Raw genomic sequence first — 23,544 nt, forward strand, 5'->3', positions numbered from 1 at the left:
CGGGCTGCAGGGACTCTACCGCTGTGATCTCGCCCTCCGTAGCGAGGCCCAGGAGAGGCGAGGGGCCCTTTGCTTGTGTTCCAAAAGGGGAGACCCAATATCCCAAGGAGGTACCTGGGGGACATGCCCAGTCCCCGTTCCCCGGCGGCCCTGCAGAGCTCAGAGCCGGCAGCCCTGAGTGGCGCGTGCTGGAACATCCCCCTCTCGCCTCTGGGGTGGCTGCAGGGGCTGCCATCCATCAGAGTGCCAGGGGTCCTGCTGCAGGATCTCTCTCGGGGGAGCCCCCCTTTGTCCTTGCACAGTGTCGGATCCCCGGCTCTGCAGGCCTCCTCCGTAGACTATTATTTCGGGAGAGGGCTTAGCTCAGCACAGCTGCAAGGTGCAGGCTTCTGTCCTCTGCTGGCCCCTCCCAGCTGGTCTGGAACCCCACCCCCACCCTGAGTGGCAGCCTCTCCTACACGGGGTGGCCTTGTGCAGACGCATCCACCTTTGGGCACCCTGGGGGGCTGTTGAGACGGGGGTGGGGGTGTTGTGTGGACTGGAGAGGCACAGACCCACCCCTAGCCCTAAGCCTGGGGTCACCAGCTTCTTGCCAGGGTGACCTTAAAGCCCCAGGAGCCCCACACGCAGCAGGTGCAGGGCAGGAAGAACAGCTACACTTCCAGGCTCCTGTCGGTGCGTCTGGCTGGCCGCTTGGCCTCTGCCGTGGTGGCTGGGACAAGAGCGACAGCAAAGCCATGCCCTGCGGGGGGCGGAGCCTGCAAACTGAGTCCGGCTTGGAGGAGGCCCAGGTCCTCCCAAGGCCCCGTGTCCGGGAGGCGGCTTAGCTGCAGATCCCAGGGAGCTCCTGCCCTTCTTTCTCCCTCTGCTTCCCCCTGGGGCTCTGGCCCACCAGGTGGGCCCCTGAGGGGAGTGGGGGAGGCTCGGACAGCAGGGAGGGGAGCCCCTGGTGAGATTCCAGCCACTCTGAAAGCTCTTCCTGTTCCAGGTGCCCATGGGCTGGACGACGAGGCTGGCCACGGCAGCCCTGCTGCTGGGCGTCGTGATGGTGGCCACGGGAGACGAGGACGAGAATGACCCGTGTGTGTACGAGGCCTTGCCGGACGAAGATACCGTCCTCTGCAAGTAAGGCAGGCCGGGCTGGCTGCGGGCGCCCAGGGAGGGCTGCTTCCAGAGTGCGGCCCGGTTCTCCTGAGCCAGCTGCTGCGGGTTGGGCCGAACAGGGGTGAGGGCTGCAGGCACGGCAGGCTGCCCTGGAGCCCTGCAAACCTGTGCGTTTTAGGGGGCTGGCTTCAGCCTCTCTGCTGGGTCCTAGAGAGAGAGAGAGACCATTGCCCCCTACAGCCCAGGATGCCCCGTCCCAGGGACCTCCATCAGTGTCTGTGGAGCAAAGAGTGGCAATCAGAAGGAGGTGGGGGGGCCCTTGCTATGCGAGATTTTCATCTGGTCATGGGCCCCCGGGAATAGTTCCTCTGGGGGCACTGTAGGGAGGGTGGCCCCCCAGGCCAGCTCCCTCCCACCCATGGGCGCAAGCTTCTCCCACACTGAGCCGGCTGGGAAGCCTGGAGCTCAACCTTTCCCTCCCCAGCTCTGGGGGTTAGAAAAGCAAGGCCCCATTCCCAGGCCTCCTGATGTCGCCACCTCCTCACAAGGGGGTTAGTGGCCGAGGAGGGTGACGCCCCACTGGGGCCGTCTCTGGGACATGGGGAGAGGGAGGAAGGGCCCCCGCCTCCCCCTCCGGCTTCTTCTGCGCATTGGCTTTTGCACACGCTCTCTTTAGAACAGTAGGTGCGTGTTTCCCATTTCTAAGGGAGTCCTTAAAAAGTCACACTGTTACCAAAAACCTGGCCCCTGTCCCCAGTGCCAGCTCAAGGTGACAGGGACTTGGGCTGAGGGCAAAGGAGAGAGACAGTTTAATCTGTCGACGCATGACAGGGGGAGCAGATCTCCGAGTTAGAGAGTTATCACCCTGCTGAATGAGGGTACTTTGGGGTTCTTGAGGCTCCAAGGAAGGGGAGTCAGGATTAAGGGGGACAGTGGACAGGGGCAGTGCGTGTTGGCCTCCGTCGTGGTGAGGAGGGGCTGGCTGGGGTCACAGTGGTCATCTGGTCTAGTTACACGTTCAGCTCATGTCCAAGTTCCTGGATGGTCAGCAATGCCATACTCTTCAGGGATCATTACAATGGCCAAGTGGGCTTGCGTGTTTCCTGCCCTGAGCCTGGAATTCCCCTAAACAAAACCCCTGGGGGCATTACTAGCCATCAAGGTGTTATCGATTGGAGAAGCAAGGGACCTTATGAATCTGGTGGTCAGAGCCTGTGGAGCGGCCTGGACCAGTCCCTCAGCTCAATGAGTTACACTACCCAGGCACTGTTGGGGGGCTTGGTTCCGTTTCCCCCTGTTTCTCATGACTCCTCAGTCTTGAGGGCTGAGGACTTGAGGCTGGCTAGGGACGAGGACTGCTTCATGAGGGGCAGGGTGGGCTGTCTCGGGGTTGGAGGGGAGCTTGGCCCAGTTTGTGCATAGCATGATCGTGCAGGTGCACTGACAATCCACGGCAACAGGCTAGTGTTCCTCTACCCATAGTGAAAGCCAGGAAGATGATTATTCTGTCCACCAGAAGCTTCCAGTCCCAGACCGGGAGTGAACTGGCAGGCTTCTATATTTCTTCCACCTTCGTTGAACCCAACAAAGACCCAAATTACATCTTCCTGTCTATCCGAGAGGAAGCCAAGGCCTCCAGCATTTCTATTTCTTCAAGTTGGTGTGAATGTTGTCCTCTTACCTCCGCTAAGGCACAAGGCACAGGGGAGGGCTCTGAGTTCAGCCTTCTGGGTTAGGACGCCTGGTGGCCATGCTACGATTTCCAAAGCTTCCTGGGGGAGTTACTACTACACAGCCAGCCGTTGATTTTTCTGGTCCGTGAAGCTGTTTCCATGCATGGAGAGTTCCAGATTTGTAGTCTCAACCCAGTCAGGTCCAGCCTTCTAGAACACACTTGTTCAATAACCTATAATCAGTCACACACAGACTCCCCAGAGGCATGGGGACAAGGTGACTGGAGTCAAAGGTGATAGCATTTTAGAGTAACATTTCAGCTATCAGTCTGGCTTGGTTATTTCCCTGTAGGGCCACACAGGAGCCGGTGACCTCCCCTGTGTTTGTTCAGAAGTGGCAGCACACGGTGAGCTGTGTGCATGGTGGTGGGCTGCCACAAGGGAGCCGTGTGTCTCCTGCAGTCCCTCACAGGTGGCTGCTACTCTCAGATAGAAAAGCCAGCCTTGGTGGCAACGCCCAGGCCTTTGAAGTATACACCATCAGTCATCCCCCACCCCAGATTTTGAGCCGTTATTCCAAGTCCTGGCGGTTACTATCGTGTAGTAGCCCTTCCTTTGTAACCTCTCGGCTGTGTCTAATCCTGCTTAGGGTTGACGCCAGTGACGCCATCTTGATTTTTATTCCTGCCTTGTGATCATGATCATTTTCTGACCAGTCGTCTTATGGCCGAGTTCGTTCATCCCCCATTGTGGTTTGGACTTGACCTGCTGGCTGGTGTGTTTCCACCTCGGGAGGGAAGGGTTTGTCAAATACTCTTTCAGCCACCTCTGAGCAACAAAGAGGTTTTAGGAGTGGTTCTCGGACTAACTTTACCTGGAGTCCGTTGTTAAACTGATCAGTAGGCACGAGGCATCATCTCAAAGGGTCAGGCCAGTATTATCTTGCTGTGAACTATGCTTCCGGAGAATTCTGACAGGAAACAGGTGCCAAGCTCAGAACAAATCAGGCTTACGTCTCCATGAACAGGATTATAATCTAACAGTGAACGTTATAATCTAGCAGCCGACATATAATCTCAGATCTGGAAAATTCTCAACGTTAAAAAATCAATCCAGGGCAGACTTTGATTTTTTTTTTAAACTAGAGTGTCTTAATCTTTTGCGTTTTCAGAGCCTGCTGGGAAGTGACAGCTCCATTTACTCTGTCAGTGCAAGGCTGGGGACTCTCATGCATGATATGTAGGTGCTCTAGCGTTTCCAACTATATCCTTTACCACCAGGACAGATTCTTACTGAACTCCTGAAGATAATCACATTGCCACAAAAAAAGAGAAAATCTTCAGAAAAGGTTTTGAATTTTAGAGAAGTTAATTAAGAGGCAAAGGCAGGCACTCCCTCTCCAGTTACAAAACTATGCTTTACCAAAGCACTGTAAACCACGGAATTTATAGCAAGAAGTTTTCCTGAACCGAGAAGTTGAAATGCAATATTTAAAATAAAAGACATAGAAATCCACAAATTTTCACTAAGTCTTTAAGTCTCATGCAACTAATTTTTTTCTTGTTCTCCATTTGCTGTTTTGTAGATTTTTCTAGGTTTTTTCTCTCTCTCTCAGTTCTGGACAATCCGGTCTCACCTGGTGATCTTAAAGCATTTGTTGGCGTCTTCTCTGAGAATCTGGCTGTGAATGTTTTCAGAGAAAAATCGGGACTGTGGGTGACAAAAGGCTTAGAATGGCCCTGGTTAAACTCATAAAACTCGGCAACGGGCAGGAGACGGTTACGGTTCTGAAAGCCCCTGAAGGCTTTGCAAAGCGGGGTCCCTCTAAGGGCCCTGGCTGTGGTGGGGAGGGCTGCTCAGTGGTCTTTGCAAGGTCTCCAAGTCCTCTTTTTATCGCGATAACCGTCAGGACTGGTAATGCAGCCTTACACAACAGTTGCTGTTCATGACGTACCCGCAGAGCTGTTATCTAAAGCCTTTTTAAAACTTGAGAGTGTTTTCCATACAGATCTAAAGAGCCTAATTACCTTTTGCCTCTACAGATGAGAGAACCATCCTTTGACATTTCCAGGGGCCCAGCTGGAAATCTCAAAAGTCAAAAAAATGTAGAACTTTGATTCTGAGGAAGCCTCTTAAAGATGCCGAAAGGACATAACATGTCTGGTCTAATAGGATCCCTTATCACTGTGAAATAACACCCGTCCATTTAACCAGGGTCATCCAATCAGCCATAGCCCAGACTTAATCATAGTTAGAGTGATCAGTCGAGTCTGGTACATCAGTAGATACCCCAAACAGTCTTTTAAGAACCAGCTTTCCAAACAATTAGCAAATTGTTAAAATTGACAAAGACAGCAGAGTACTCGAGAAGTTACTTTTTTTTTCTTTTTTAAAGATTTATTTATTATTTGAAAGACAGGGTTACAGAGAGGCAGAGGGAGAGAGAGAGAGAGAAAGGTTTTTCGTGCTTTGGTTCACTCCCCAAATGGCCGGATCTGGGCCAATACAAAGCCAGGAGCTTCTTTCAGGTCTCCCATGCGGGTGCAGGGGCCCAAGGACTTGGGCCATGTTCTACTGCTTTCCCAGGCACATTAGCAGGGAGCTGGATCGGAAGTCGAGCAGCCGGGACTCAAACCGGCACCCATATGGGATGCTGGCACTGCAGGTGGAAGCTTTACCCACTACACCACAGCACCAGCCTCTAGAAATTACCTTAATGAAATTACCCTTGCTTCGTTGGCTGGTTATCGGAAGATAAAGCCACTAGTAGAGACTCAAGCTTTCCTATCCCCTTTTGAGATCAGCGTTTAGTGTCCGGGCACCCGGGGATCCCACAGAGCTCACCAGAACCGGCTCTGAAGTTGAGGAACACAGCCACCAATCAAGGCAAGCTGTGAAAAGAGGAAACTGCGGACCAGTAGATGGTCCAAAAAATTAAAGAAAAAACAGATTAAAAGGTCAAAAACTTCCCACAGACTTTCTTACTAACAGAAAACCTTGTAACCTTGTTGCTTTAACAGAAGATGGGTTTGTGATTTTACGTCACTGTACCTTTGATATTGATGATCAAGTTTTAGAAAACCCTGTAACAATGTTTTAAAGTTAGGGTCACTTCTGTCACACATAACATTTTCTAAGATCTTTTCATTTTAAACCTCTTGTGACCTCACACCTACTGCAACTTAAACTTTTAGTTTTTGTACTATCTTCTCCTTTCCAGTCTGGAGTCATCCAGTCATTCTGCTTTAGGACAAAAATTCTTATAAAAGATGCCCTCTGTTTATCAAAAAAAAAAAAAAAAAAGAAAGAAAAAAACTCTTCCCTTAATCTTTTGCACCAAGAATACATTCTCATGATTATAGCTGTCTTTTTACTTTTCTCTCCCCTGTCTACAGGTTTCTTCTGTTTTGTTTCTATTTTTAAATTTGCATTTACCTAATTTTTTAAAAAGATTTATTTATTTATTTATTTGAGAGGTGGAGTTACAGACAGTGAAAGGGAGAGACAGAGAAGAGAAAGGTCTTCCATCTGCTGGTTCACTCCCCAAATGGCCACAACTAGAACCAGCGCCTATATGGGATGCCAGTGCTGCAGGCAGAGGATTAACCTACTGTGCCATGGTGCTGGCCCCCCTAATTTATTTTTAAACAGTTATACTTAGATCATTTATTAAGACTGAGATTTTTTTTTAATTTTTAAATTTTATTTAAGGTATGCAAACTTCATGTACTTCATAAATATAAATTTAGAAGCATAGTGACTCTTCCCACCCTTCCCTCCCTCCTGACCGTACTCTCACCCTTCTTCCTCCCTCTCCTGTTTCCACTCTTAATTTTTGCAAACATCTATTTTCAGTTTACTTTATATCCGTAAGATTAACCCTACACTAAGTAAACAGTCCAACAAATAGAATGAAGAAAAGAAAAACTATTCTTCAACAGTCAAGACAAGGACTTGATGATTCAAAATTATCACATCTCAAAATGTCTTGGGCCCTGCACCTCATGGGAGACCAGGATAAGCACCTGGCTCCTGCCATCGGAACAGCGCGGTGCGCCGGCCGCAGCGCGCCTACCGCGGCGGCCATTGGAGGGTGAACCAACGGCAAAAAGGAAGACCTTTCTCTCTGTCTCCCTCTACTGTCCACTCTGCCTGTCCAAAAAAAAAAAAAATGTCAATTTCACCCGTATAGATTATCTTTGAGGTGCTCTGTTAGTTACAACAGATCAGAAAGAACATATGGTATTTGTCTTTTTGAGACTGGCTTATTTCACTAAATATAATGGTTTCCCATTGCATCCATCCATTTTCTTGTAAACAACAGGATTTTTTTTTTACTGCTGTGTAGTATTCCATAGTGTGTGTATACACACACACACACACACACTAACCATAATTTGTTTATCCAGTCTTCAGTTGACAGACATTTGGGTTGGTTCCATGTCTTTGCTATTGTGAATTGAGCTGCAATAAACATGGGGGTACAGATAACTCTTTCACATGCTGATTTCATTTCCCTTGGGTAAATTCCCAGGACTGGGATGGCTGGGTCATATGGTAGGTCTATATTCAGATTTCTGAGGTATCTCCATACTGTCTTCCACAGTGCCACAGTGTCTGCACCAGTTGACATTCCCACCGCATTACCTTTTTCTCCACTTCCTCACTAGTGTTTGTTGTTTGTTGACTTCTGTATGAGAGCAATTCTAACTGGGGTGAGGTGAAACCTCAGTGTGGTTTTGATTTGCATTTCCCTGATGGCTAGTGATCCTGAACATTTTTTCATGTGTCTGTTGACCATTTGGATTTCATCTTTTGAGAAATTCCTGTTCAAGTCCTTTGATCATTTCTTTCTCTTTTTTTTTTAATTAAAAAAAAATTTTAAGGACTTGCCCATTTCTTAACTTGATTATTTGTTTTGTTGTTGAGTTTCTTGAGTTATTGATAGATTCTGGATATTAATGCTTTATAAGTTTGCAAATAATTTCTCCCATTCTGTCAGTTACCTCTTCATTTTGATGAGTTTTTTTCTGCAGTGCAGAAGCTTCTCAGCTTGATGTAACCCCATTTGTCAAAATTTGACCCCAAGTTTGTCGCTCTGACAAGCACAAGGTCAAGTCCTCGGAGGCAGACAGAAAGCAGGGGTTCTGGTGCTTGAAGGCAGAGCAGGGGCCACAGTGCATAGCAATGTGTCATACACCATGCAGAAGGCCGGAGAAAGGGGGCGGGGGCAGGGGTGGGAGAACCAACTGCCTGATTGGATCAGTTCACACTGCATGCTTGTGTTGAAATTTTGCCCTGTGCCCCATTAAGGTGTGTGAGTATTATATTTTTATTAAAAACCTTTAATAAACTGAAGGAGGGGAATAAAAAGTCCCCAGCTGGTCCAGGCAAGGCCCAGGACCAAGCCCTAAGAATGGCCCCATAAGGAAGTGCCTCCTCCATGTTTGCCCATGTCTCCCACATGTCAGAACACCTAGGAAATGGCACTATTTGTAGGGGCACAGAGGAGATTGGCCTAGGTCCCCAGATGGCCTCTTTTCTACCCTGGGAGATCCACAACTTGGTGCCCTGGTGACCCATGCCCCATGGCACCTACTGTGACACCTGCTATGTGCCAGGCACTCCACCAGCCCCTAGAGTCCTCAAATCGTTTTCACTGTTGTAATGAATGTACGAAGTGGGGACCAATCATCACCCCATTTGGCACATGGAGAATCCTCAAAGATTAAGCAAGCTGCCCACCGTGCTTGCACAACTTAGAGTTGGCAGATCTCCAAATCAGTGTCCGTGACTATCGTGACCCTCCTGCTGCTTACCCTCACCCAGGGTCCAGGACCCCTCAAACTCAAGTAGAGGAGTTCTCTGGACCCCAGTTTGAGAAACATGGACTTAGAAGACTAAGACAGTGTGCTAAGAAAATGCCCTTGGACTGGAAGCCATTATTGCAAAATGGGGGTTTTGGGGGGTGTCTTGTATTGCTTTTGAAGATGTTTGCTTGTAAGGGATCACCAAGGTGGAGTGGCGTTGTGGTGTCACAGATAAAATCATTGTCTGTGACGCTGGCATCCCATATGGGCACTGAAACATGGTCTGGCTGTTCCACTTTTCTTTTCTTTTCTTTTTTTAAGATTTATTTATTTATTTGAAAGTCAGAGTTACGCAGGGAGAGAGAAAGGTCTTCCTTCCATCTGCTGGTTGACTCCCCAAATGGCCACAATGACTGGAGCTGCCCTGATCCAAAGCCAGGAGCCAGGAGCTTCTTTCAGGTCTCTTATGCAGGTGCAGGGGCCCAAGGACTTGGGCCATCTTTTATTGCTTTCCCAGGCCATAGCAGAGAGCTGGATTGGAAGTGGAGCAGCCAGGACTCAAACCAGCATCCCATATGCACTGCAGGCAGCAGCTTTACCCACTGCACCACAGCGCTGGCCTCCCACTTTTCTTTGTTTTTATTTATTTATTTTATTCAAAAGACAAAGTTACAGAGAGGCAGAGGCAGAGAGAGGGAGAAGTCTTCCATCTGCTGGTTCACTCCCCAAATGGCCACAATGGCCGGAGCTGAGTCGATCCAAAGCCAGGAGCCAGGAGCTTCTTCTGGGTTTCCCACACGGCTGCAGGGACCCAAGAACTTGGGCCATCCTCCACTGCTTTTCCAGGCCATAGCAGAGAGCTGGATTGGAAGTGGAACAGCCAGGATTCAAATCAACAACCAAATGGGATGCCAGCACTGCAGGTGGCGGCTTTACCTGCTACACCACAGCACTGGCCCCTGCTCCACTTTCTTTTCTTAAAGATTTATTTATTTATTCGAAAGGCAGAGTTACAGGGAGGCAGAGGTATAGAGAGCGAGAGGTCTTCTGCCAGCACCACCAACAGCGGCCCCTCCCTGCTCCACTTTCAATCCAGCTCCCTGCTAATGGCTTGGGAAAAGCAGCAGAAGATGGCCCAAGTTTTGGGGTCTCCTGCCACACCATGTGGGAGACCTGGATGATGCTCCTGGCATTGGCCTGGCCCAGCGCTGGCTGTTGTGGCCATCTGGGGAGTGAACCAGTAGGTGAAAGATTTCTCTCTCTGTCTCTCCCTCTCTCCCTATAATTCTGGCTTTCAAAAATAAATAAAATCTTTCTTAAAAGAGAGAGAGCATCCAAGAAATGAAAGTGCGTCAGCCCCGCCCCCCGTGGGTGACTCCACTCAAAGCGCTCTCCCTCCGGCTGTCTCACAGCGCCTTCTCCCATCCAGGCGTCGGCTGCTCTTCTTGAACGTCAGTCCACTCTTCCTGTTCTGCCCAGGATGTGCACAGAGCAAGCCCAGCCTCTCCTCTTCCTGGCGGTCTCCCACGTGTTCGGAGACAGACGCCACACCGCCAGCGCCATCCCTGCCCCCCCACACCATGGCACGCACCTGCAGTCCTGCGGTCCCTCCTTGGGGCCCTGCAGAAGACACAGCTGGAGATGTAGCACTGCCGCTGTGGAGGGAGGGCCCTGTGCCTTCACGTGGAGCACCATCCGAGAGAGAGGGGTGCCTCTGGGTCGGCAGCCTCGTGTCCACGGGCCTCGGTGTCAGCCTCTCTCTCATGGCCCGTTCAGTTGCTGTGACGAAAATGCCTTAGACGGGGTCGTTGGTGAACAACAGAAATGACAGCTTGTCGTTCTGCAGGCTGGCAAGGCTGCGGTCAAGGTGCTGGTGGATTCAGTGTCCACACAACCCTGCTCTCTGCTTCTGCCGCAGAAGGGAGGGAACACCCCCTCCAACCTGCCTTCTAAGGATGCTAATCTCTCGGTGGTGGTGGGAGAGACACAGAGAGCGAGCAAGATCTCGCATCCTCTGGTTCCCCTCGCAAATACCTACACCTGCCAGAGCTAGGCCAAGCTGAAACTGGGAGCCAGGAAGTCTCCCACAAGGGTGGCAGGGACCCAACTACTTTCACCATCACCACTGCTTTCCAGGTCGACACTAGCAGGAGCTGGAATTAGGAGCGGAGCCAGCACTCAAACCCAGGCGCTTTGAAATGGGTTGCGGGTGTCTTAACTATGAGGCTGAAGGCCTGTCCGTAATCTCTCTTTTCAGAGGGTGATTTTAATAAGGGTGATGCACTCAGGGCCTAAAAACCCCACCTCTTGATACCAATACCACACACACCGGCGACTACTCTCTCACAAAGGAATCTAGGGGGACACCAACTTTCACTCCCCAAATGGCCACAATGGCTGGGACTGGGCCAGACTGAAGCCAGAAGCCAGCAACTCCACCCATGTGGGTGCAGGAGTCCAGGCACTTGGGCCGTCTTCCGCTGCTTTCCCAGGTACATCAGCAGGGAGCTGGAGCAGAAGTGGAACAGCCGGGACTGGAGCCTGGTGCTCACCTGGGATGATAAATGTGCTGTACCACAAAGCAAGCCCCTCGGATCAGTTCTTACAATGACAGAGAGACCTGGGGGACCATCCAGCTCAGGCTGAGGCCTCGCTAGGGAACCTGTGTAACGTGGGGAGAGTGGGGAGAACCACACCAGGTTAGTTCCCTGTCGCTGTACCCACAGATGCCCCTGCAACCTAGCAGCTGCAAACTCCGACTGCCTGCAGGTCCTCTGGGCGTGGCTCAAAGTCTCACAGGCAGGCTCGGCACAAGCAGTTGGCTGAGACCATGGTCTCTGAAGGCTGGGGTGGTCCAGAGCCAGGGCTCTGCTCCCGGCTCACTCATGGGGGTGTGCACAGGCTCTGGGCCCCTGCAGGTGGCCTCCCCACACAGCCATTCACAGCGTGCTAGCTGACTTCTCCCAGAGGACAGGTGGGGGTGGCGGAGGGAGACCTTCTGAGAAAGGGCCTCCATGCAGAAGCCACAGTCTCACAACCCTATTATGATTTGAACAGGATTCAGCTCCCCAAACTCTTGCAGAAATTTATATATATAAAGATTTATTTATTTGACATGTAGAACAGCAGAGAAAGGGGGCGAGAAAGAGAGAGAAATCTTCCATCTACTGGTTCACTTCCCAAATAGGCTCAACAGCCTGGCTGGGCCAGGCTGAAGCCAGGAGCCTGGAGCTCCATCCTGGTCTCCCACACAGGTGGCAGGGGCTCAAGCACTTGGGCCATCTTCTGCTGCTTTCCCAGGAGCATTAGCAGGGAGCTGGATCGGAAGTGGAGTAGCCGGGACTTGAACTGCACCAATGCTCATATGGGATGCCAGCATCTCAAGCAGCGGCTTAACCCGCTGTACCCTTCCACCAGTCCCCAGGGCAGAGGTTTAAACCCCAAAGTCTTAATGTTACTGGTCCATGGGTTAATGGTGGATGGATTTGGGTAGAGACTTGGCTCCAGTCATGGTGTCTGTAGGGGGGCCTTTGGGAAGTGGTTGGGCTGGAGGAGGTGGCTGGGGCAGAGCCCCACGACTGGGTCATGATAGAAGCAGAGAGCACACCAGGGACAAGACGGCTCCCTGTGTCTCTGCTTCCTGGCTCGCCCTGTGAGCACCTGTCCCTCCACCATCCTCCGGTCCCAGCAGACTAAGGGGCCACCTGATCTTGGACTGAGAACCTACAAACCTGCAAGCCAAAGTAAACATTCTCCTGTTCTAAGTCGCTCCCCTCAGGTATTTTGGTTAAGGTCACAAAAAGCTGACTCACAGAAAATAATCTTGGAAGAGAATGCCGGCGGCTTCTGCGGTATTCGCTGCATCAGGAGCATGTCATTGGATCCAGGCCACTGATTTCAGGGGAGGGGGTGACCCGGGGGCACGGCTCCCAGGCGACGGGGACCACCTCCCTCCTCCCCCTTCTCAGCTTGCGGCTTGAAGGCGTTGCGCTAGTTAATTAACTTTGCTCATCTGGGAGAGGAGAGTGGCAGGGCCACTCTGAGGTCACACTGAATTAAACGAAATAGCACAGACGGGAGGCATCTGGTCTCGTGGGGCAGCCCAGCCGGTGCCGCCACCTTGGCTGTGGTCCCTCGTGCAGCCAAGGGCCAAGGGCTCATTTGACTCCACTTGTCAAGGGGGCTCTCTAGGTCCCTGGTCCCCAGGGTGGAGATCAGAAGCTGTCCCGCGTGAGCTGAACCACGCATAGCGAGGGCACTGGAGAAGACAGTGCCTTTGCGGCTTTGGGGACCTGAGTGTCTTTTAAAGCAAACTCTCGCTCGATCCATTGTCTGATTCAGCTTCTCTCAGGCTTGCCCAGAGGTGCGTCCAAGCTCTGTGCCATCGGTGACCTGCCTCTGATACACTGCTACATGCAACAGAGGGCTGTGCCTGCCACTCGGTCACGCTCCCGTGTGGAGCGATGGGGCAGTGGGCACACAGACGCCCTCCGGGATGCCGCTCTCTGCCGCCCTCAGCCCACTCGCCAGGAAGCAATGGGCTGATCTCTCTTGTTTCATTTTTGAACATCTGCGGCAATTTCACTGGGGTAAAAAGGCGAGGTCCCTTACTGGGGGAGGGGGGACAGAGAACCCTCTGCCCTTGGGTTGCCTCCTCCCATCGCCCAATTTTTCCCAGCCGGGTGCTGTGTGCTGAGCCACCCATCTCTGCCCGTGGAGGGTCTCCTCTCTACCTCGTGTCACTCTGGCTGCAGGGGGCGGGAGCTGTGGCAGAAATAATCCATCGGCCCTTTCACAGGCTGCCGTGCAGGCCAATGAAAACCTGTCCCTAACACGCCTTCAAAAGCTGCCCCAACCATGCCAACCTAAGGGAACTGCTGTAAGTGGACAAAGAGCTACAGAGAAACCGAGGGGCCCAGCAAGTGGGCACTGGCTCTTGTGACTGTGCCTCCCCCCACCCCCCGGGGGATTGGAAGACCACGGGTTCTGCTGCCACTGGACCCGGGGGAGGGAACGTGGGACTTCCCGCCAGGAAGCTGTCCCTGTCCTATGCCCAGACCCCAACCACAGGGGCCATCCCTCCGGATCCTCACTGCCCCATAGCCTTCGCTGCAGCTCCACCTAACCCTACAGAGACCCTGGCCCTTGGTGATAAATTGACAAAAGAGGCACTGGTGTTGTGGCACCGTGGGTTAAGCAGCCCCCTGTGATGCCAGCCCAAGTACCTGGGCCCCCGCTCCGCATGTGGGAGGTCTGGGTGGAATTCCAGGCTCTTGGCTTCGGGCCTGGCCCAGCCCTGCCCACTGTAGCCATTTGGGGAGCAAGCCAGTGAATGGAAGATTCCCCCTCTCTCTGCCTGTCGCTGTCAAGGGCAAGAAAAATGACAGCAAGGCTGCACAAAGATTTTCCGTTTCCACATCGGTCTGGAAGTCTGGCTGGGCCTTCTGAGCATCAGATACACAAGAAGGTGAGCTCTTAAGGGCAGCGCCGGCGAGGTCGTGGACAAGCCGGGTCCACCCGAGCCCACAGCCTGTGCCGGGGTCTGCAGCCTTGCTCCAGCAAGCCAGAGCCTTGCAGCACCCTGCTGCCCCAGCATGCCAGGTGTGGTGAGGGACGTTTGCATTTGGTGTAGGCGGTGCTCAGCCCTGAGAAACAGACTCATCAGGTTTGAGGCGTGGGGAGCTCTGGACAGCTTAGTGGGCAGAGGTCTCCCCCGTGACTGCCAATCCTCTCCTTCTATAGTAAGAACATCCCTAAAACACGACAGGTACGTGTTTTATAAACCCCAAGACACAGACTTAGTTCCCTAAGGTGTACACAATGGCTCTCGAAGGGGGGCTGGCGTTGTGGTACAGTAGTTAAGCAACTGTTTGCAATGCCTGTGTGCCATAGCGAAGTGCTGGTTCGAGTCCCGGCTGCTCTGCTTCCCAGCCAGCTCCCTACTCACGCGCCTGGGAAAGCAGTGGAAGATGGCCCAAGTACCTGGGCCCCTGCACCCATGTGAGAGACCCAGACGGAGTCCCAGGCCCCTGGCTTCGGCTTGGACCAACCCTGACCATTGTAGCCATTTGGGGAGTGAACCAGCAGATGGAAGATCCATCGATCTCTCTCTTTCTCTGGAACACAGCCTTTCAAATAAATAAAAAAAGAATTTAAAGGAAAGCTTGTAGAATGGTGGAGTTGAAAGATAAGTTTATTTAGGTACAAAAAACTTTTGAAATGCATGCGTGGTTTTTTCATAATACACCTTTTCATGGACTTTTTGAAGATCCTGCGTGGGTATGGCTGTCAGGTGTGCATTGTTGTTTGTTCCACGAACCCTTTGAAGCACCCCGGTGCCTTCCTGGGAGGTTAGCGCTGGAGATAGTTGACGCTTCCCGGCCTCCTAGAATGCACCGGAAGTGCCGCTCACCACGTTACCCCCCCACCCACGCTAATCCTCTGAGGCAGCCAGGATTAGTGCCCCACTTTCCAGGTGAGGAAGCCGAGGCCAGCCCCTGAAGCCTGACCGGGGCTGCCTGGCCCCCTCCCTCTCTCCCTAGGGGCCTCGGCGTCTTCTACCCCGAGCTGGGGAACATCGGCTGCATGTTTATTCCCGACTGCGACAACTTCAGACAGAAGATCACCTCCTGGACGGAGCCCATAGTCAAGTTCCCCGGGGCCTTGGACGTGAGTGCAGGGCGGGGCTGAGGCTGGGGGAGGGGGCTGCGCCGCCTCTGAGCCTGCAGGTCTGGGTGACTTGAAGCCACGTGCTTCAAGGGGACAAGATCTAGTGCTGCCAGACGGCTGTGGTCATCAGGATGCGCCTTCTTGGGCCGGGCCCCGTGACCTCCAGGAAGGGCTGGGGAGGTGGAGGGTTGTAGCTGGGGGCTCTGGGGGCCCGTGCTCTTCCGGGACCGCTACTCTGGGGGTTCCTGAGCCTGGCTCTGCAGGGTCAAGATGAAAAGCAGTCGGGAGTGTGTGCTCTGGGGTCAGCAGAGCCCAGGAAAGGGGTGCGGGGGAGCTTCCTGTCAAGGGGCAGGGTGGCTGCCCCCGTGGCGTGGTCTGTGATGGACAGGCTTCCAAGCAGAGGCCAGCGATCCACAGCTGTGACAGGGCCCACGCGCCTCCTCTGCCCCCAGTCATCTCAAATCATAAGAAGTGCAAATAATGACTCCTCTAACGGAAAGTGACTTAGCGCCGAGCTGTTCTGGAAGCTTCCTTTGGCCCCACGGGTCTGGACAGCCTGGGGAAGGGCATGGAGGTGTGGGGGTGGGGCTGCGGCCCCAGGTGTGGGGGCGGAGGCCGAGCTCCTGCTGTCTGCTGGGCTTGGGCACAGGGCTCAACGTGGGTGTGAGGACTGTGATGTGACGGGGGCTCGGGTCACCAATGCGTGGGGACAGGAGGACTTAGGTCAGGGAGAGGCTGACCTTCCAGTCCCTTCTGTGTGGTGTGGCGAGGAGAGGGCCCTTCCTGTCTCTGGTACAGCCTGGGGGCTCTGTGCTGCCCCCACTAGGGCCTGGCCACCGTCAGCGGAGCTGTGGCCGGGCAGAGGCTCTGGAGGAGGCGTGCACAGACTGTCCGGGTGTGGAGGGCCCAAGTCGGCTTCCTTGCTTGAAATGCTTTTTGCTTCTAGAGAACAGATAACTGGTGATAGGTCTTGCCCTTCGTGAGTCTAACACACGTGCCTATGATACACTGTCCACACATGCACTGTGCACATGCATACATACATGTACACGCACACAGCAGCCCTCTTCCCTGGGGGCCTCTGGCCGGGGTCACCCCTGAGGACAGCAAGAGGAGCAGAGAAAGAATGGTGTGATCTGACTCTCGGGGCGGGAGGCAGGAGGCCACAGGAGCAGGACAAGGAGCCCTGTCACTTAGGGACAAGGCTGTGCTCCTCTCGGCTTTACCAGGGATTCACTTGTCTTCTGCTTTCCCAGTGGCAGAGTGAGGAAGTGGGGCCGGAGAATTTCACAGGCCAGGGATGACTCCCAAGGGACAGTCTGCAGCCAGCTCCCTTTTGTGAGCTGTAGTACTGCAGGTACCCACTAGATGGCAGTAGAGACTTTTCCAGCAGAACAGATTTGACGCCAGCTTGAAAGCTGGGTTGATACACATAGCACGGGACAGCGCGCCCACGGGGGCCTGAACCCTCCCTCTACTGGGAAGCCCAGCTGTCTCAGCCAGGGGACGGTGGGAAACAGAACTGGACTGGAACACAGAGATCGCTTAAAGACCCAGGATGCTGGGGAGGGTATGGGCTTCACAAAGTAAGGTTTGTCTGAAGTCGTGGAAAGAAAGGGAAAAAAAACAGTGCTCCACCTCTATGGAGCTCCAATTTATGGAAATTTAATAGATCTATGAGAAAACAGAATCCAAGTCATCAAAAGTTGCCGTTCACGGAGCGCTGTGGTGTGCTGGGCTCCGCGCATGTGTCAGTTCATTCCACCCCCTGGTCAAGGCTACAAGTGGAGGATTTCTGTAGTTGAGATTGCCAGTGGCCAGCACCAAAGCCAACTCAAACCTGCTTAGGCCAAAAGAGAAAGAGGAGAACTTGCTGGTTCACAAAACCGAAAACCACAGGGCTAACAACATCAGGCATGGCTGGATCCAGGCCCTCACACACTGTTCCCAGAAATTTATCTGCGTGTATGTGTGTATGTGTGTGTGTGTGTGTTTTCTTTTCCTGTGCTGTTTTATTTGTAAATAGACTCTTCCCTTGTGGCGACACAAATGGCCCCAGCAGCCTCAGGTTTGCATTTGACCAAGTTATCCATCCCGGTGCAAATAGAGTGACCTTTTCCATCTTTGAAAAAGTCACAGGTGTTATCTTGCGTGGTCACTAACAGTGGCCCTGGGCAGCCCCCCTTCAGGTACAAGGACCACAAGCAGAAGAGGACAGACCCCCAGGGGGGAAATTGGGGTGCTGGTTATCAGGAGAAGGGGAAGGGAGCCTCTGGGACCAGACCCCGAGCGGGAGAGTGGCAGCACCAGGTCTGCCTAAATCCAGCGCCCTGGGCCTTGATCAGCGCGCTTCTGGCCGGGACTCCGAGGGAGACTTCAGGGAGCGCAGGCGCAGTCCAAGGGCAATCCGAATGGCAAGGGGAGGCAGCACGGGCGTTGCCGAGGGAGGGCTGGCTGCAGCCTCCCTGAAGGGGGGCGGGCAGAGGCGGGGAGGAAGCAGGTGCAAGCCGGGAACAGGATCCCTTGAGAATAGGGGACCACAAGCCTGGGTGCATAGCAAGAGAAGAGGAGGGGGTCGTGGGGTCTGACGGGGACAGGCACAAGGTGGTGCCTGGCTTGGAGGGGACAGCACCTTGCTGCTGGGGCAATGGAAGCAGTGCCACCAAAGCAGCCACAGCTGCCACTCGTGCCCAGGCAGCCCCGGGGCCCTGGCCGGGGGTGGGGGTGCAGTGGGCGCCTGCCGGGGGTATTCCCTCCTGCACCCCTTTGTACCTGATACTTCCTAATCTTTGCGTCTGCCCCCACCAATTTGCCGCCTCCTGCAGGAAGCCTTCCCTGCCTGCCTTTGTCTGGGCTACAACCCCGCCCCTGGCTGATCTTTTCATTCTTTTTCTGAGCGTTTTAAATGTCCCCGAGCCTCTAAGCGGACAGCGAGTCTGCTTGCTTCTGTCGTGTACAGCCGCTGCTCCTTCCTCCCTCACAGCTGCAATCATTCCATAAACCCTAGGAGAGCAAGACCATGCGTTCTCAGTGCCTGAGTCACCCCCAGCCCTACCGGCCTTGCAGACCCCACAGTGGCTGAGGGAGAGCGTGGAGGGCAGATGGAGGGAGTGTGAGCCGTCGACTGCCTAAGCCCGTCGGGGGGTCAGGGGAGGGAATACTGGGGCACTGGAAGAAACCACTGAGTCTAGTGGACCCCTGGGCCTGGGTGTGAGTTGAGGGCAGGAAGGGAAGCCGTGCGGTGCTCCCAGGGGAGCTGTTGCAGGAGGAGCAGCCCCGCACCCCCGGGGCGTCCCGGATCTGACAGCAGCAGGCCATGGATTTTGGGGCACAGAAGATGCCCCCCAGGCCCCATGGCTGGGAGGTGGGAGGAAGGGGCCACGGGCAAGTGCCGCGGGGGTGGCAGCCCTGAGAGCTGGAGCCCTCTGGGAAGGCTCAGGGCATGGGCGTGGCAGAAGACACAAAGAGGGGTGCAGGCAAGAAGGGGCAGGAATGGGGCGGCGGCCTTCAGGCTCCGAGCTGGGAGAGGCTGCACGGGGCAAGCTGTGGGATTTAGCAAATTCTCACCTGCCTGGTACTGCTCTCGAGAGATGGCTGAGGACAGGTGCACCTTGGCGTCCTGCAGGGTCAAAGGCAGAAACGTCTCCAAGTTCAAAGTGCATCGGGTGCTCCTGGCCTCCTAAGCATCCTGGCTCGGGAGCTCAGGGCACGGCAGGGCGCCCGGCCGTGTCCCCTAGAGACCTTGACCGTGACCATGGGGCTGACTGGGAGTGGGTAGGACTGCATAGACTCACCAGGGCAAAGATCCAAGTTCAAAATGCAAAGCACAGTTTCACTGCATGCGAATTGCTTTGTTGCACTGGCACCCGTTGAAATGTGTGTGTGTTGTTTTTTTAAATTATAAATTCAACCTGGGCAAGTTGAGGACTTCTGTCATCCCAGAGCCGTGGGCTGGGAGCAGAAAGTCAGGCCGGGATGGGATGAGGGGTCCACCAGTGCAGGGAGTGATGATTAGAGCAGAATCATCGAGATGTGACCGTAACCCAGTGCCTAGAGCCCAGCCGGAGCTTAGTAAGCGGCAGATGCCGTCATGATGATGAGACTGGTTTGCCATGGGACGGTGAGAAGGCTCAGAAGAAGGCGCAGGCTTTCTGAGGGTTTGGGCCTATGTAAGCCAGTGACCTGTGAGCGATGGTTCAAGTCCCGGCTGCTCCCCTTCCGATCCAGCTCCCTGCTAATGCGCCTGGGAAAGCAGTAGAGACGCTACTCCCCCACCTAGCAGACCTGGATGGAGTACTCAGGGGACAGCTGAGGTTCTCAAAGACGATAGAGAGATGGGCAGGTAGAACCAGTGGGGGCGCGGGGGGCAGGTGAGGAGAGCACCGGCACCCAGAAGCTGCGAACTTGTCCCTTCACCCTTTGTCCCCTGGCTCCTGAACTCAGCTGGTCACCTCTGCTAAAACCCCATGCCAGCCCAGCTGCCTGGCCACCTTTATCAGGGCACCTCTGGGTACCAGGGGACCAGGTAAGAAGGCAGTAACGATCATCAGGTTGCAAAGAAATTTCCTGGGCAGGACTGGAGTGTCCCCTAGCAACACTGGGAGATGGACAGAGCAAGAGAGATGAGGGGGCTGCCCCAGCTCACACTCACCAAAGCCAGGCGGTGCGAGAACCAGCTGCTGATGGCAGCTCCCCTGCCTCCTAGCCCACCTGGATGGCTGGAAAACAGCCCCCACCAGCGTCCATGCCTGGCCTGGGGTGTCGGGTGCTCATTCACCCATTCATTGGAGCAGACCTGGACGGAGAGCCACTCTGCCTGGGACCCTACCGGGGGCTGGAGACACCAACAAAGGTCAGCACATTGATTGCTGCTGTCCCAGTGAACTTGGGGGAGCACTGGCTCCCTCCAGGCCGGCTTCTGTATCTCCACTCCCAACCCTCTTTATCCTCCAACCTCCTTTGCAAGCATTACACTCACTGCTTCTGGTTCAGAGAAGTTCTCATCGCACCTGAACCTGGCCCCTGGGAGCCTTTTAAGAAAGCTTTGCTGGCTGGCGCCGCAGCTCAATAGGCTAATCCTCCACCTGAGGTGCCGGCACACCGGGTTCTAGTCCCGGTCGGGGTGCTGGGTTCTGTCCCGGTTACCCCTCTTCCAGGCCAGCTCTCTGCTGTGACCCAGGAGTGCAGTGGAGGATGGCCCAAGTGCTTGGGCCCTGCACCCCATGGGAGACCAGAAGCACCTGCCTCTTGCCTTCGGATCAGCACGGCGCACTGGCTGTGGCGGCCATTGGAGGGTGAACCAACGGCAAAGGAAGACCTTTCTCTCTGTCTCTCTCTCTCACTGTCCACTCTGCCTGTCAAAAAAAAGAAAAAAGAAAAAAGAAAAGAAAAGAAAAGAAAGAAAGCTTTGCTGAGGGTCAGCGCCGTGATGTGGCGGGTAAAACCACTGCCTGTGATGCCGACATCCCATATGGGCACCAGTTTGAGTTCCGGCTGCTCCACTTCCCATCCAGTTCCCTGCTAATGCACCTAGGAAAGCAGCAGAGGATGGCCCGAGTGCTTGGGCCCCTGCTAACCACATGGGAGAACCAGAGGGAGCTCCTAGCTTTGGATTGGCACAGCTTTGGCTGTTGCAGTCAACTGGGGAGTGAACCAGCAGATGGAAACCTCCCCCCACCTCTCTCTGTAACTCTGTCTCTCAAATAAATAAAATAAATTTTTAGGAAAAAAAAATAAAAAGGAATCTTTGTGGGGCCCTAGCACAAAGACATCACCAGAGCCCAAGCTAGCAGGTGTCTGCTTGGGATCCGCATCTGAGGTTGGCTGACAGCACCAGGGTCAGGGCTGGGGAAGCAGGCTGCAGGTGCTTTTCAGGTCAAATTACATTTTTACACTTTTTTAAATCTCTGTGGGCTGAAGGGAGAGTGCAGTGGCTGTGCAGCCTCCTGTGTGTGTGTGTGTGTGTGTGTAAGTCATTGAGTGAGTGTCTGTAGGGGGCTGCTCCCATGCCTGCGATCTGTTCACAGCAGTCTCCTGGGAGTGTCAGCAAAGGCTTCTTGGATTTTAAAATAGCTGCTGGCCTTTGTCAGGGCATTCAGTGGGATGAGCGCACGCGTTTGGACTGCTCTGGGGACATGGCACCTGTTCTCAGAGGACTGGGGTGGTGGCCTCAAGAAGAGTTTTGAGACAGGTTTTGTAGATTTTTAAAAAGATTGTATTTTATTTTTTTGAAAGGCAGAATTGTAGAGGGAAAGGGAAAGATCGATCTTCCATCTGCTGCAAATGACCGCAACAGCCAGGGCTGGGCCAGGCCGAGGCCAGGAGCCTGGAAGTCCATCCGGGTCTCCCACGTGGGTGGGTGGCAGGGGCCCAGGCACTTGGGCCATCCTCGGCTGCTTTCCCAGGCGCATTAGCAGAGAGCTGGATTGAAGTGGAGCAGCCGGGACAGGACCCGATGCCTGTGTGAGATGCAGGCACTGCAGGATGCAGCCTAACCTGCTGCACCACGACGCTGGCCCTTGTGGGTTTTTTAAAAAGTGTTAAGGCTTCTGTGTCGTAGGGCAAAGGAGGAGAGGAGGAGGCGGGGCCAGGTGCTCAGTGCATTCTACCAGTCGGCAAAGCAGAGGCTGCCAAGAACCCGGCGTGGGGACACCTGTCACCGTGACATGAACCATGTCTCTGGCTCCTCCAAGGACCGTGCATCCCGGCCACTTTGGAGCGCACGTTGTTCTCCACAGGGTCCGCCTGACCAGAGTCACAGCCGCATGGGGTCAAGGGCAGGCAGGGGCAGGTGCCTGCTCTGACAGATGAGGAGACGGCATTTATTTCTAGTGGGTTTTACTCAGGAGAGCAGTTCTAGGTTTGCGGTAACTGAGCCGATAGTAGAGTAAGTTCCCACACGCCCCCCACCCGCATCCCCCTCCCACAGTGTGACGTCTGACGCAACTGGTGAGCCCATGCCGACCCCTCGTGGTCACTCTCGGTGCTGTGTGATGTCTGAGGGTGGACACGTGCTTGGTGACTGGCAGCCACAGCAAGAGGCGTCTCGTGGCCCTGAAGCTCCTCCATGTCCTGCCCGTTCCCCCTCCCCCCCGACCACAGCAACCACTAAGGGTGTGACGGTCACCGTGGTGGTGTCTCCTCCAGTCTGCCACATCGTTGGATCCATATGGCCTTTCAAGATCGACAGAAAACCCGGGGTACCACCACGGCCCCCGCCTCCTGTCCTGGCAACCTGGGCACAGCGTAAGGGCTCCGGAACGTGGTCCCCATGGCTTAGTCTCTCACCTGAGACCCCCTCCTGCCTTCCCTGGGCATTTCGTCAAGCAGCTTTGCAGTGGACAGGGCCCACCCCCTCGTGCCCCCACCCCATGTCAGTTTCTCACCGCTCCTCCCCTCCCCTCCAATGAGAATGTGAACTCCCCGAGGGCGGAGACCTCCCTGTGCAGGAACACAGGCAGTGCCTGGGCAGTGAGATTTTTTTAAAAAACATTTATTTATTTGAAAGGCAGAATTACACAGAGAGAGGGAGAGCCAGAGCCAGAGAGAGCGTCTCCTTCCACTGGTTCACTCCCCAAGTGGCTACAACAGCCAGGGCTGGGCCAGGTCAAAGCCAGGAGCCTGGAAGTCCACCTGGGTCTCCCACGTGGGTGGCAGGAGCCCGGTTACTTGGGCCATCTGCTGCTGCTTTCCCAGGCGCATTCGCAGGGAGCTGGCTCAGAGGTGGAGCAGCCGGGACTTGAACTGGGGCTCGTACGCGATGCGGGTGTCACAGGTGCCATCTTCACCCTGGGCGCCAGGCCAGGCTGTGGCTGATTCTGGCTTGTATACCGGGCAGGGTGCTGAACGGCCATCTCCTGCTGATAACAGGGTGAACTTGACAGTTCTCAAAGCCCTCTCCCTGTCATAACAGCACCTTTTGGTCCTCTCGCCTCTGTGCCTTATTTTCTGCTTCCTTATCACAGCTCAGCACAGAGAGGGAGGCAGGCTGGGCAGGTGTGGGGCTGTGAGGGGGAGGCCAAGGTGTGGCTCAGAGCCTGGTGCCCACCTGCTCTGGGGCCTGCTCCAACGAGGCCAGTGACAAGCCTGCAGTCTGGGTGCCCCCCACCCCTGCTCCTGCGGCACACACACCAGCCTCCAGCCACTCCATCCCTACCAGCCCCACGTGCTCTCCCCGCCGCCCATGCCCTGCTCACTCTGAAGCTTGGCAGCCCCTAGCACAGCAGGCAGGATTTCACAGACGGGGAAACCGAGGCACAGAAAGCAGAGCAACAGCGTCCGGATCTGAA

General features: G+C 54.4%; 1 protein-coding gene across 1 annotated transcript in view; it reads left to right on the plus strand.

Annotated features, from left to right (window-relative positions):
- The first annotated feature begins 994 nt into the window (after positions 1–994).
- Positions 995–23,544, plus strand: part of PEBP4 (phosphatidylethanolamine binding protein 4) — a 212,541-nt gene continuing 189,991 nt past the window's right edge. The window contains exons 1-2 of the mRNA XM_062199008.1: positions 995–1,125; positions 15,130–15,256. Of these exons, the coding sequence (XP_062054992.1) occupies positions 995–1,125; positions 15,130–15,256 (258 nt within the window). The remainder of the gene's footprint in view (positions 1,126–15,129; positions 15,257–23,544) is intronic.

This window comes from Lepus europaeus, chromosome 8 (assembly GCF_033115175.1).
Source record: "Lepus europaeus isolate LE1 chromosome 8, mLepTim1.pri, whole genome shotgun sequence".
Lineage (NCBI taxonomy): Eukaryota > Metazoa > Chordata > Mammalia > Lagomorpha > Leporidae > Lepus > Lepus europaeus.